We start from the raw sequence: 15,949 nt of genomic DNA, 5'->3' as shown, positions 1-15,949 counted from the left end.
TCGTTGTCTTGATCTTTCAGAGACATTTTTTCTGATTCTGCTTCTGCTTCTGCTGGGACAGTTGCCGTTGGCATTTTTCCCTTTTTTTTAATGAAAAGGCAAAATGCATTAATTAAGTAGGGATACAGATTTAAAGGTTCATTACACTAGAAAAAAACAAGACTACCCGAAGCAGCTACTTTAAAATGATCAAAAGTAAAAGTCCAAGAGCTGCAGAAAGTCCGAGACGATGACATCCCGTGATTGTGCTTTGGGGCAGATTGAGACTTGCTTTTTAATTGCGAAAAATATCCAGTTTTTCTTGAATGGCTGCCTCATGAAAAGGAGAGTTGGTATCCAAACCAAAGCTGCCCTTAAACAACAGCGGAGGAGGTTTCTGTTGAAACATTCGAGTTTTCTCCAGGAGACTTTGATTAAAGACTGGCCCTGGTACATTCTTTGAAGAAGAAGAGAAGCGAAAATTTGGAACTTGCATATTATTAAAAAAGAAAAAAAAATAGAACTTGCCTTGAATGGAGGGAACATCCTTGACTTTATCTCAGAGAACGACATCGCATGGCAATTGAATAGAGGGAACTCGTTCTTGACTTTGTTAAAACGATGCGCATAAATGATGAGCTCTCAGTGCTCATCACCATGCTTAGCACCGAAACTGAGTCGATTGAATACATTTGTAGAGCCCACAAAACACCATTAGCAAAGTTGTATTTTCATCTAAAACAAAATAAAGTTATTTGTAAATAATCAAATGCTACTGTTTCACATAATAAAATTCTCTTTATTTTGCAAAGAAAGCATAAAAACTACTTAAACTACTCTTCCGATGCCTCTGCGTCTTCATTTTTCTTCTTGTTCTTCCCTTCGTCTTTATCTTTCTTCTTCTTGTTCTTCTCCTCTTCATCTCGTGGCGTTTCTTCTAACGTTTCCACATAGAATGGCCTGGGGATTGGCATAGGAGAAAAACTAGCCTCGAGAAGACGACAATAGAGTGGAATCTGAGTTCTCGCGTAACAGTAGAGAGGGATGAAAGTGAGGCCAACGTACAAGGGGACATACGCAGACGACCTGTTTATGGGGCCAAAAAGTTCAAAGGTATGCGCAGCACAGAAAGAAATCAACATAGACACAACTGAGAGAAACAGAGAAGCTAAACCCAAGCACAGGGACGACGGCAGAAGTCTCCAGTACATTTCGGGCCGATCACTTGGAGAGCCGTAAATGGAAAGAAAGGCGGAGAGGGAAGTGACGGAGGAGCAAAAGGAAACCAGTGCCGTGATAGCAAACATGTAGAATTCATAGTTTGCCTACAATCGGCCTGCCGTTGCCTCCGTCGTAGCCTCCCGGGATCTGGTAGCACGTTGCAAAGGTAACGCAGGAAATAAGCGTCGCCGCCACTATGTAATTTCCGGATATTTCCTTCACCCATTGGTTACTTTTTTGCACCCGATCAAGGTGTTCCTCCACGAAGACCATCCATGGCGTTTTGCCTTCCTTATTTTTCCGTTCACTGAACTCCGGCGGCATCATATCCTTCACATACTGCATACATAAATACATACGTATGTACAGTTGAATGATAGCTAGAAATTACTCGTATTAATTAAGCTAAGTGATCACACACACACACACACACATATCAAACCAGCGGATTTCCCATTGCGAGTGACTGGCAGACATAGGTATAAGGCTATGACGACAAAGCATGGCGACCAAGTGCAAGGCAGTATTGCCATGGACGTCGGATGCATGGTGGAGCTTCCGATTCCAGATGGATGGCTTCTTCATGAATTACTTATCATTGCTCTCAACAATGATAAGTTCTATAGTAGGAAATGATAACTTTCAACTTGTCATTGGAACTTTTTAGTTTTTTTTTTTGGGAATCTTATTGTAATTATTCTTATGTTTTATATTTCTCTCTACATTTATAAAGTTGACAGGGATAAAATTAAAAAAAAATTATTAATTACTCTACAAGTTATGTATATTTATACAATAATTTTTTTCTTACAAATGACTTATAAGTAGTAACAGAATATGTGTGTGTGTATAGCTTCCTTATTTCTTGTTGCTCCATAAACAAGCCTGCTACCTTTCTACACTTCTGGCTAAATTATTCTTTTCGTGGTGTAAGACAAAATAAAGCAAACAAGGGCGTTAAAGGACCTAACCATCTACCTGTTATATCCTGGACTTTATTGGTTACTTTTCCTATTACTCATTCCGTTTCCTTTTATAACAAATAATTATCAAAATCGTATGATTCGAAATATTAATTAAATTTAATTAAAAACAATAAATATGCAAGATATGTACAGTAAATTTCCCCTTACTAATGAAGAGAGTAGAGGAGATCAGAGATACTCATGAGCTAATATTTATTATAAAGAGATAATAAGCATAAATAAGAGTAATTTATTGCAGAGGGATAATAAGTAAAGTGTGTGTATATATTTAATGAGGGCAAAATGAAGATATTAATTTAAAATTTTAGACAAAAATTTTATTACTTAAAAATCATCATAAGAGAGATTCTTTCTTATTAAAAAAATTAGAGGAAGTATTACTTGACATTGTACGTGAATTTGTGAAATCATATTGTCCAAAAGGAAAGAAACAGGGTCCGGCAAATTAAAGAAACAAAAATTTAAATAATAGGACTCGACTCGTTTTGTAATTTTACATAGGTTAAAGTATACTTTTAATTTTTTAACTTTACATGAGGTTTTACTTTGGTCTTTTAATTTTAAAAAGTAAACTTTTAGTCATTTAACCTTGAAACTGTTAACACAAAACAATGATATTGAGCTCTTAAATATTGATATAATATTACTAAATGCTAATATATTAAGTTTAATTTTCAAAATAATTATGATTGTTATAAAAAAAATATCATTTAAAATGAACAATTTTAAAGTTAAAGAACTAAAAGTATACTTTTTAAAATTAAGAAGCTAAACTGAAACATTGCATAAAGTTAAGGAATCAAATGAATACTTTAGCTTTTTACATAAGACATGTATGTTCAACTATAAATTGGTGAGAGAATCAAGACGATAACGTAATGGGAAAATAACCACACACAAAAAAGTATACTCTCATTTATAAGACACTTCTAACATGTTTCATATAGACCAAAAAAAAATTTAAATTACATTAACTCTTCATTAAAATATAGCAATTTTTCAACTTTACTCCTATTTAATATATACACCTTTAAAAAAAAAACTACCCACACTATAGTAAATGAAGGACAATGTAGTATATTCACAATAAAAATTTAATAAAATAACTTATAAATAGGACCCAAAAAACTATCTCTCTTTGTCTTATAAATAGGACCAAAGGAGTATATTAAATTTCAAAAAAATAAATAGGTTATGCTAACAGCTTTTGTAATGTATTGTAATAGTTTTGATAAGTTAAAATCTATCAAAATCACTTATTTATTATTTTAAATTCAACAAGTACTTTTTTTAAAACATTTTTCCTGAAATAATCCTCCACAAAATGTTAATCATTGCAAATCTTACGACACTATGGTTGCATAGAAATTACTTCCTCATGTTTTTAATATAAGATTTCATTTAACTTTTATTCTGATCCTAAATATAAGACCCTAACTCATATTTAATCATTTTTTTAAAATAATTCTTGTAATACTGGTAGTTATAGCCAATATACTTGATTAGTAAGGATATTTTTAAAAAGACAATATATATTTATTACAAATAATTAAATTAACTAGTTTTTATAATATAATCAAATTAGTTAACTAGTTTTTTTTATTAAGGACCGGAGGTAGTATTACTTCCGGTCTTTAATATAAGAGCTAGTTTAATTTTTAATTTGGTCTTAAATATAAGACTCAAATTCACTTTGTCTCTTATATTTATTTATTTTTTTAAGGTAGTCTAGTTCTAACTAATACACATGACTAGTAAGGGTATTTTAGAAAAGACAACACCTATTTATTATAAATAACTAACTTAACAAAATTTTTTAATTTATTCAAATTAGTCAAATAGCTTTTATATTAAAGATCATATTAGTATTATAACATTCACATCAGGGATCATTGGAGGCACAATAGAGGAGTCCTAGATTAAATATGCACATATCCTTTCTGGTTTGAATATATACATGCATGCACGATCAGCATAAATATTATATTCGATTAAGCATGCAGTACAGTGTCGGCCCACTTGTTCATCTTGGCCAGCCACAGCTCTGCACATCGTGGAAGGCCCATCATTGTGCCCAGCACAGCCTCCCAATCTCGCATCTTTACCCGAAGACGCATTTTCCTAACTGCCTCAATCTTCTAAGCCTCCCCAACTAAATTCATCGCTCTCCGATGTGTATAGACAGACACACACACAAACACTTCAACAAAAACCCTACAAAAGAGATCTATATACAGGCTCCATCTAACACACACCCTACTATTGCTGTTTCTTATATATCACTCCGTTTCTATTTACAACTTATTTATACACCAGGCCCGTAATTCCAAAAGTATATTAAATTGGTGATTTTTTTTTTTAACATCTGCCTTTGTTAAAGAAAGGGTATTAACAACATATTTTAGAAAGAATTGCAATAAAGCCTCAAGAAAGAAACATAATTACCAAAAAATTCTAATGACAACTGGACAGCTTGTAATGATAAGTTCTGTAATAGAGAATGACAACTTTTAACTTGTTATTAGAATCTTTTGATATTTATTTTCTTTTCTTAGGACCTCATTATAATTATCCCTATGTTTTATATTTTTCTCAAATATTTGTCTTATCTCTCTCTACATTCAGGATAAAACAAAAAAAAAATCAATAATTACCCTACAAATTACTTATATTTAAGAAATAACTTTTTTCCTACAAATAACTTATAAACAGTAACAGAATAATATGTGTGTGTATATATAGCTTCCTTATTACTCGATGCTCCAAACAAGTCTGCTCCCTTTCTACACTTCTGGCCAAATAAGACAAAATAAAGCAAACAAGGGCGTTAAAGGACCCCGCCATCTCTCAGTTATATGCTGGACTTTATTGATTAACCATCTCATTGCTCATTCGGTTTCTTTTCCTAAGGAATAATTATCAAAATCATACTATTCAAAATATTAGTTAAATTTAATTAAAAGCAACAAATACGTAAGTAATTTTTTTTCCTCACTTATGAAGAGAGTAAAAGAGAGATAATGAGTAAATATTTAGTATAAATAAGAATAATTTATTGCAAATGAATAATAAGTCAAGTATATATATAATTAATAAGGGAAAAATGAAAAGATTAGTTTAAAATATTAGACAAAAAATTTATCACTTTAAAGCCACGACGAGAGAGCCCGTTGCTTTAGAAGAAACCATAGCCGGTTACATCCGACTTAGTCCAAGAGGTTGGGTCTTATTGTCCAAAAACAAAAAAGAGGGTCCGGCAAATTAAAGAAACAAAAATTAAAATGCTGACCTTCCATATGAATTATTACTCATTGAGAAATAAGCCATATTTTATTATTTATATATATCATAAATAGTAATAGGACTTGACTCAGTTTGTAATTTTACATCGGACACGTATGCTCAACCACAAATTAACGAGAGAAATAAGACGACAAAATAATGGGAAAATAACCAAAAAAATATATTGAATTTCTAAGAGATATATAAGTTATGCTGACTACTTTTGTAATAGTTTTGACTACTATTATAATAGTTTTGATAAGTTAAAATATATTAAAATTACTTATTTGTCATTTTAAAATTCAACAAGTATTTTTTTATTATTTTTCCTGGAAATTTGTGATATGATTAAATTCTAATGGCCAATGTACAATTGCATATGAAAATATGTATTAGAAATATATAATCTTTATATATTATTTATAGACTTTCGTGTATATATGAGGGAATTGAAAGCCAAAGGAAAGCCGAATTAGCTGATTTGTATTTGAATTTTAATTGTGCCATTTTGATTAACAGAAATTCCAAACGAATCAGATGCTTCTTACTTTTCTTTTTGTCTGTCTCACTTGCTTGGAATGTAATCCATCCATGTTCTTCACTTTTATCGCACCATCCGTTGAAGACAAGTCAACAAGTGGGCAAAAGTAATTCCTCTTAAAAAAAAAAAACAGAGAAAGGGGAAGACAATTAGTTTCTTCTTTTTGGATCATCACCCCTTCATTTCTCTTTTCGTGTTTCACGTTTCGGATTTGATTTTCTTCTTTTTTTATTTTTTTAATTTCACATACAGATTTATCTGTAAATTATAAAAACGTATTAAATAATTAACTTGAATGGAACAACGTCCTATTTAATTAAATTGGTAATTTTTTTAAAAAAATTTGCCATTATTAAAGAAAGGGTATTAACAGTATGTTTTAGGAAGAATTGTAATAAAGTCTTAATTAAGAAATATAATTACTAAAAAATTCTAATAACAACCAAGCAACTTATAATGATAAGTTCTATAGTAAATAATGACAACTTTTAATTTTTCATTAGAATTTTTTGGTATTTATTTTCTTTTTTTGAATCTTATTGTAGTTATTTTTATGTTTTATATTTCTCCCTCCATTTATAAAGTTGACCAGGATAAATTTTTAAAAAAATTTATTAATTACCCTACGAGTTACTTATATTTGTAAAATAATTTTTTTCTTACAAATGACTTATAAATAGTAACAGAATGCGTGCGTGTGTGTGTGCATATATAGCTTCCTTATTTCTTGTTGCTCCATAAACAAGCTTGCCGCCTTTCTACCCTTCTGGCTAAATTATTCTTTTCGTGGTGTAAGACAAAATAAGGCAAACAAGGGCGTTAAAGGACCTAACCATCTGCCTGTTATACCCTGGACTTTATTGATTACTTGTCCTATTTCTCATTCCGTTTCCTTTTATAACAAATAATTATCAAAAACGTATGATTCGAAATATTAATTAAATTTAATTAAAAACAATAAATATGCAAGATATGTACAGTAATTTTCCCCTTACTAATGAAGAGAGTAAAGGACATCAAAGATGCTCATGAGCTAATATTTATTATAAAGAGATAATAAGCATAAATAAGAGTAATTTATTGCAGAGGGATAATAAGTAAAGTGTGTATATATATTTAATGAGGGTAAAATGAAAATATTAATTTAAAATTTCAGACAAAAAATTTGTTACTCAAAAATCATGATGAGAGAGATTCTTTCTTATTAAAAAAATTAGAGGAAGTATTACTTGACATTGTACGTTAATTTGTGAAATCATATTGTCTAAAAGGAAAGAGAGAGGGTCCGGCTAATTGAAGAAACAAAAATTTAAATAATAGGACTGGACTCAGTTTGTAATTTTACATAGGCTAAAATATAATTTTAGTCTTTTAATTTTATATAAAGTTTCATTTTAATCCTTTAACTTTAAAAAGTAAACTTTTAGTCATTTAACCCTGAAATTGTTAACACAAAACAATGATATTGGGCTCTTAAATATTGATACAATATTACTAAATACTAATATATTAAATTTAATTTTCAAAACAATCATGATTGTTATAAAAAATCATCATTTTAGACGAATAATTTTAAAGTTAAAGGATTAAGAGTATACTTTTCAAAGTTAAGGGATTAAACTGAAACATTGCATAAAGTTAAGGGACCAAATGAATACTTTAGCTTTTTAGATAAGACACGTATGTTCAACTATAAATTGGCGAGAGAATCAAGACGATAACATAATGGGAAAATAACCCAAAAAAAAAAAAGTATACTCTTGCCTATAAGACACTTTTAACATATTTCATATAGATCAAGAAAAACTTTGAATTACATCAACTCTTCATTAAAATATAACAACTTTCCAACTTTACCCCTATTTAATATATATACATTTAAAAAAAAAATAACTACCTCCACTATAATAAATGAAGGACAATATAGTACATTCATGATAAAAATTTAATAAAATAACTTATAAATATGACCAAAAAAATTTTCTCTCTCTGTCCTATAAATAAGACCAAATGAGTATATTAAATTTCAAAAAGATAAATAGGTTATGCTCATAGCTTTTATAATGTATTGTGATAGTTTTGATAAGTTAAAATCTATCAAAATCACTTATTTATTATTTTGAAATTCAACAAGTACTTTTTTTTAATCATTTTTCCTGAAATAATCCTCCACAAAATGTTAATCATTGCAAATCTTATGACACTATGATTGCATAGAAATTACTTCCTTCTGTTCTTAATATAAGATTTCACTTAACTTTTATTTTGATCCTAAATATAAAACCCCAACTCATATTTAATCATTTTTTTCAAAATAATACTTATAATAATAGTAGTTATAGCCAATACACTTAATTAGTAAGGATATTTTTGAAAAGACAGTATCTATTTATTACAAATAACTGACTTAACTAGTTTTTATAATATAATCATGGGAAAATTAATCTTTTAGTCCCTATAGTTTTCACTCATTTGTAACTCAGTCCCTATACTTTGACTTGGTGTAACTCAGTCCCTCTAGTTTTGACTCGGTTGTGACTCAGTCCCTGAAGTTTGACTTGCTGCAACTTGGTCCCTATAGTTTTGTCTATTTCATAGTTTAGTTGTGTTTTTGAGAAATAAAATTATATATCTAATAAAAGGAGGGACTAAATTATAAAATGGTTAAAAGTATAAGGACCGAGTTGCAGCGAGTCAAACTTTAGGGATTGAGTTACAATCGAGTCAAAACTAGAGGAACTGAGTTGCACCGAGTCAAAGTATAGGGACTGAGTTACAAATGAGTGAAAACTATAAGGACCAAAAGATTAATTTTCCCTATAATCAAATTAGTTAACTAGTTTTTTTTTTTTTTAAATAAGGACTGGAGGTAATACTACTTCTAGTCTTTAATATAAGAGCTAGTTTAATTTTTAATTTGGTCTTAAATATAAGATCCCAATTCACTTTGTCTCTTATATTTATCTATTTTTTTAAGGTAGTCTTTGTAGTAGTTGCTCATATTAAATATTTCATCAAATAGTAGTTTTAGCTAATACACATGACTAGTAAGGGTATTTTAGAAAAGACAACACCTATTTATTATAAATAACTAACTTAACAAAATTTTTTAATTTATTCAAATTAGTCAACTAGCTTTTATATTAAAAATCATGTTAGTATTATAACATTCACATCAGGGATCATTGGAGGCACAATAGAGGAGTCCCAGATTAAATATGCACATATCCTTTCTGGTTTGAATATATACATGCATGCACGATCAGCATAAATATTATATTCGATTAAGCATGAAAGTTTTAAGTTAAATATATTCTCTGGTAAAAAAAAAAAGGTTAACTATATTCAAAATTTTGTGATATGATTAAACGAAAATAAAGTGTGTGGGCATAATACATACCATATTATCACCATGCTTTGATCAAATAATCAATTACATCAGTAAAAACATAATTACATAAAGTTTGGTGACATTTCCAAATCTTCTATTCAAATGGTCAATGTACAATTACATATTAGAATATGTAATAGAAATATATAATCCTTATATATTATTTATAAACTTTCGTGTATATATGAGGGAAAGCCAGAGGAAAGCGGAATTAACTAGTTTGTATTTGAATTTTTATTGTGCCATATATATTAACAAAAATTCCAGGCGAATTAATTCGAAAGCACAGATGCTTCCTACTCTTCTTTTTGTCTTTGTTACTTGCTTGGAATTTGGTCCATCGATATTCTTCATTTATATCGCATCATCCATTGAAGACAAGCCAACAAGGGGGCAAAAAATAATTCCCTTAAAAAAAAAAAAAGCAGAGAAAGGGAAAGACAATTAGTTTCTTCGTTTAGAATCATCATCCCTTCATTCACTTTTTCGTGTTTCATGTTTCGGATTTGATTTTCTTCTTTTTTCAATTTCACAGATAGATTTATGTATAAATTATATAAAATGTATTAAATAATTAACTTAAATGGAACAAGGTCCTATTTAATTAAATACTACCTTTGGTCCTCAATGTAAGAGCTCGTTTAACTTTTATTTTAGTCATAAATATAAAACCTAATTCATTTTGCCTCTTATATTTATTCATTTTTTTCAAAGTAATCATTGTAATAATGACAGTTCTATTCAATTTACTTGATTAGTAAGAATACTTTAAAAAATATAATATCTATTTACTACAAATAACTAATTTAACTAATTTTTTAACTATTTAAATTAATCAACTAATTTTTATATTAAAGACTGGAGTTATTATGTTGGATCTACTTGTCTATAGCAAATAACACCACAAGGAGGTGGAGAGGATGATGATATAGCCAAATCTAGCCAGGGCAAGCTTACTCGTACTGTCAATTCCAATTTAAGAAATTTTTTGACTTGCTTCATGAACTAAATAATTTTAGTTAACTCCACTAATAATATTTATCACTCGTAAAAAGTTATACTAGCTCCCTCATATCCCTAATATAAGAGCATTGATGGTTTAATTTGGTTTTAAATATAAGATCTTGATTTACTTAATCTCTCATATTTATTATTTTATTTTTTCTAAACTAATTTACTTAACTTATAAAATGATATATAATGTCATATCATATATGCATATTTTAGTAAGATCATGTCAAATTTGTCACAGTTAATTCATTTATTTAATTTTCTTAATTAATTTCTTTAAATTAGTTAAATAGTTTTTATATTAATAATGTGGAAGAGCATAATACATGTCATACATAGAATGATACTTTTGTATAATTTCACATCATCCTGACTAATTATGATGTTATGGGGCAATATAATTGACCTACCTTTGACAAAAGCTCTTTAATAATTTTCATGAACAAAACCAGTGTGAACTTTATCAAGCCTGCTGCATGGTACGTAATTCATAGATACATTTATTACATATTTTAATATTATAAATGTTGATAAAATAATGAGGAGTAAATTCTAAATTCATCGATTTTATACTGAATAAGTCAGAACATTTAAAAAAGACAATGACCCTCTTGTCCTCAATATTAATCCTAGTTAACTAATTCATGAAAGTTAAAAAAAATTAGTTAAGTTGATTATTTTTTATTATCGTATAAAAGATGCGAAGGGTGTGTGGTGGCTCTAAAATCAAAGTCCAAAATTAATCAATGAGGACCAGAACCAGGACGTGAACCACATGCATGCCTTGGTGTGGTGAAAAGAGGAAACGGTGAATATACAAGCTTGTTATATTTGGACTGTTCAAAGATGATTTGGATGGTTTATATTTGATTTTGTTTTCATCTAAAATAAAAATAATTTTTAATTATTTTTTTTTAAAAAAATAATTTTTATTTTAAAATAATTAATTAAATTTTTTTTAATCTAGACAGTTGAGACATAATGAGTTTGGGATTTATCACCTGAGTTGGTGAAATTGGATACATTTGTAGAGCCCACAAAAAACCATTAGCAAAGTTTTATTTTCATCTAAAACAAAATAAAGTTATTTGTAAAAAATCAAATCCTAATGTTTCACATAATAAAATGGGAAAATTCCAAAAAAAGTGATTGTTGAATTTTAAAATTTTAAATTAAGAATTATCATAAAAATATGTCATCATTTACTTTTCAAATGTAGTTATGTTTTTACGAATGTAGTAACTAATACTGATTTGAAATTTTAAAATTCAACAATCATTTTTTTATGATTTTTCCTAATAAAATTCTCTTTATTTTGCAAAGAAAGCATAAAAACTACTTAAACTACTCTTCCGATGCCTCTGCGTCTTCATGTTTCTTCTTGTTCTTCCCTTCGTCTTTATCTTTCTTCTTCTTGTTCTTCTCCTCTTCATCTCGTGGCGTTTCTTCTAACGGTTCCACATAGAATGGCCTCGGGATTGGCATAGGAGAAAAACTAGCCTCGAGAAGACGACAATAGAGTGGAATTTGAGTTATCGCGTAACAGTAGAGAGGGATGAAAGCGAGGCCAACGTACAAGGGGACATACGCAGATGACTTGTTTATGGGGCCAAAAAGTTCAAAGGTATGCGCAGCACAGAAAGAAATCAACATAGACACAACTGAGAGAAACAGAGAAGCTAAACCCAAGCACAGGGACCACGGCAGAAATCTCCAGTACATGTCGGGCCGATCACTTTGAGAGCCGTAAATGGAAAGAAAGGCGGCGAGGGAAGTGACGGAGGAGCAAAAGGAAACCAGTGCCGTGATAGCAAACATGTCGAATTCATAACGGTTGCCTACAATCGGCCTGCCGTTGCCTCCGTCGTAGCCTCCCGGGATCTGGTAGCACGTTGCAAAGGTAACGCCGGAAATAAGCGTCGCCGCCACTATGTAATTTCCGGATATTTCCTTCACCCATTTGTTACTTTTTTGCACCAGATCATGGTGTTCCTCCACGAAGACCATCCATGGCGTTTTGCCTTCCTTATTTTCCGTTTACTGAACTCCGGCGGCATCATATCCTTCACATACTGCATACATAAATACATACGCATGTACAGTTGAATGATAGCTAGAAATTACTCGTATTAATTAAGCTAAGTGATCACACACACACCCACACACCTCAAACCAGCGGATTTCCCATTGCAAGTGAATGGCAGACATAGGTATAAGGCTATGACGACAAAGCTTGGCGACCAAGTGCAAGGCGCAGTATTGCCATGGACGTCGGATGCATGGTGGAGCTTCCGATTCCAGATGGATGGCTTCTTCATGAATTGCTTCAATAGGGTGGACTGTCTCACATTCTTCTTCTCATCAGTTTCATCCTCAATTGCAAACGGCTTTTTTCCCAAGATTGCCCACACCATTTCGATCGCACCATATTTTGTTGCTCTCAACAATGGTGTCCATCCTAATACTGATGCTGCATGCGCATGCATACTTATGATCAGTTACCCACATATAAATAAAAATAATAAAAATAATTAAAGAAAGTCATTTTTTAAAATTTTTTTAAGATCCAACTACCTTTATGTGAAGGACGCAGCATTGCTATGTTCGCCGGATGATCGTCGTCCATCTCCATCAAATTATCATAAAAAGCGTCATCGTTTACCAGTTGTTTCATGATCAGCGAACCAAATACATGTCTTCTTTTCTTCTCTGCCAACCATAGACAGACATATTAAGCTTTTGAGCCACTTTTTAATCGTGATTTATAAAATACGAGGTGAGTATGTACGAGGAGTTTTATTTTGATTTACATAAAACGTGATTAAAAGTACTTATGATCATGATTCCAAACAAGCCCTCCTACTTACCATATGTAGATCCTTTTTAACTAATTTTCACATATAGTTAAATTATAACTAAATATGTCTCAATTGATTAATAATTTCAAGTTTTCTTATTAAAATTCTTCCCTGTATGTACATATAATTTTAACTCTGAATCTTCTTCCTTTCTTTCTTTCTTTCCAATGATAATTAAATAAGAGTAAGATTGAAAAAATAATTATTTTAAGTAATAACCCTCTAAATGTACTTATGTTTCGAACTAAAATAATATGATGAACAACAAAAAAAAAGAACTAAAAATATTTCTTCTATAAGCAACTTATAATAAGGAGTCGAATATTGGTAAATGAAAAGATCTAATTAAGCATTAAAACTAATAATTAATTACCTGTGGCACTCATGAAAGAGGCGAATCCTAAAAGAGCTTCGTGGGTGGGAAGCTGATCAGGCTCTTGCTCCCTATACGAACGCCGGGGACGAATCGGGATGACTTCGGAAATAGAAGTATGATCGTTACGTATACGTCAGCAACGTCATTTTAATTAAGAAAAATTAATCTTCTCGGCTGCTTAACTTTTAAGTCAGTCATGGCCAGTGATTTAATTATGATTGAGTACGACTCAATTTCTAAATATTTAACTGACTTAAAAATGTTAACATTGACTCCTTTTATAAATTTTTCCACTCAAAAAATTAAAAACGCCTTTTAGAAATTTTATCCTTGTTAGCCATTGCTGTATCCAATTGGCAAATATATATATATATATATATATAATCTCTCTCTCTCTCTGAATGAGCAGACACATCAGATATGACTTCGCATGAGGAGAGAAGGTGGGATCGAAAATTATGACCCAAGCAATCCTAACCTCAATTCACTTTAATTTAGTTCATTTTTTAAAATATTCATATTAATTACACATATCAAAAGATTTTTATTCAAAGATAGTCATGATTATATTAAAAAGAATACTTTAAAAAAATAACTTATATTTGTTACAAAAATTAACTTAAATATTTTTTTCATCAACTCAATTAGTTAAGTAACTCTAATATTAGGGATCAAAGATAGTAATTAATTAATAAGAATAAAACTAAATAAAAAAAGAAAATTAATTAAAATTCCAGATGGATTGATGGAGGTGGGCGCACTTACGGCGGTAGAGAAGACTCTCCCACAAACTAAGGGATAGAGGCCAGGATGTCCAGAGGTGCCTGCCCTTTTCATCGATGATGGAAACCATGTCGGGGAGGAGATGCATTAATAGTAATGATAATTCTGCATTAATGATCAATTCAATTCATTACTGTCTCTGGTTCTTAATATAAAATCTAGTTTGACTTTTATTTTGATCTTAAATATAAGACTTCAATCTACTTTGTCTCTCATATTTATACATTTTTTATCCAGCCAATACACTTGATTAGTAAGGATATTTTAGAAAAAACAGTACCTACTTATTATAAATAACTAATTTAACTTATTTCCTTAATCTACTCATCAAACTAGTCAATTAGCTCTTATATTTAGCATCAGAGGTACTATATTACTATATAAAAAGCTAGATAACTAACTAATTTATGAATATTAAGAAAATCAATTAAATTAGTCATTTGAAATAAATATATGTTATTTTTCTTGACAGAACCTTGTTAATCACGGGTACTTGAATTACTATAGTAACTCCTCAACATGTGCAATCACCATAAAAATCACTCAAAAGCAAAATAGATAAATATTAAAAAAATTAATTTAGGTCTTATATTTATGACTCAATTAGTTTTTTAACTAATTCTTATGTTAAAATTGGAAGTAGTATATACTTCAGTACTCTTTATCAAGCAAAGGATTCCATTAACTAACCAAACCATCATAGAATGTAATTTTGAATAACGTATTATTCCATTCCATTCGATCCTAAACAAACAATACCTCTAGTCCAAATATATTAGTCATTTTTAACCATATCATCATCATTAGAACTATGGAAGAAAAAATAACTTGTAATTAAACCCGTCTTCAATTGAAATTCCCACCCCCCCCAACCCATATTAAGGATTTGAAAGAAAGAGAGAAAAATATGAGGAGTCATATTTAAGCATTAATTAAAGGGATAAAATTAGCAAATAAGTATTCATTATTCTCAAAATAATTTATACCATGGATTAAACAAATTTTCTAAAAAGTAATTTACATTTTAAAGTGAAGGGAGTAGAAGACCTAATTAACTAACTTATTTTTAAAATAAGTAAAATCACAGACCGAAATACTTTCGCTGAATGGTTAAGTGAAGTGCAGATTCCCCATTGGGCTTCACGTAAGGAGCTGTGGCATGCTCACGTTCTGCATGACCATAGAGAAGGAGGAAGGCCGCCGGGTGACCATGAACAGCAGCCAAGAACAAGGCGTCTCTCCCTCGTTGTTGGGCACCAGAAGCTTAATAATCAACATTCAGTATCATCATCATCATCAATAAGTTTTAAATTTGATCTAAACAAGTGACGTCTCAATATATACTATGAAATAATGCGAGTTTAAATTTTTGGGCTAATGTAATTTTTAGTAACTCAAGTGTGTTTTCATTTTAGTTTTAGTTTTCAAGTTTCAAACTAAGGTTTTAGTCATTTAATGGGCAAGATGGTTTACGTTTTTATTGAATTATAAGGACTAATATTTAAATGAAAAAAAACTTGA

The 15,949-nt window shown here is 30.1% G+C and overlaps 1 protein-coding gene across 1 annotated transcript; it reads right to left on the bottom strand.

The window, feature by feature from the left end:
* Positions 1–1,293: 1,293 nt before the first annotated feature.
* On the bottom strand, positions 1,294–12,418 carry LOC114737261 (uncharacterized). Its single transcript, XM_028925171.1, has 2 exons — positions 11,912–12,418; positions 1,294–1,539 (listed from the first exon to the last, which is right to left on the bottom strand). The coding sequence occupies exons 1-2, from the start codon at positions 12,416–12,418 to the stop codon at positions 1,294–1,296; spliced, it is 753 nt and encodes a 250-aa protein (XP_028781004.1).
* Positions 12,419–15,949: the final 3,531 nt, after the last annotated feature.

The sequence above is a fragment of the Neltuma alba genome, unplaced genomic scaffold, assembly GCF_004799145.2.
Source record: "Neltuma alba isolate B1F8T4 unplaced genomic scaffold, ASM479914v2 tig00013420_pilon, whole genome shotgun sequence".
NCBI classification, from domain to species: Eukaryota; Viridiplantae; Streptophyta; class Magnoliopsida; order Fabales; family Fabaceae; genus Neltuma; species Neltuma alba.
Note: the sequence above shows the minus strand (reverse complement) of the source record. Positions and strands in the feature narration are given on the sequence as shown.

Coding starts and splice junctions, on each gene's coding strand:
- LOC114737261 (XM_028925171.1), bottom strand. CDS start 12,418: ATGGTCTTCGTGGAGGAACACCATGATCTGGTGCAAAAAAGTAACAAA. Junction 1,540..11,911: donor TCTATTGTCGTCTTCTCGAG/GCTAGTTTTTCT, acceptor TTATGTATGCAG/TATGTGAAGGATATGATGCC.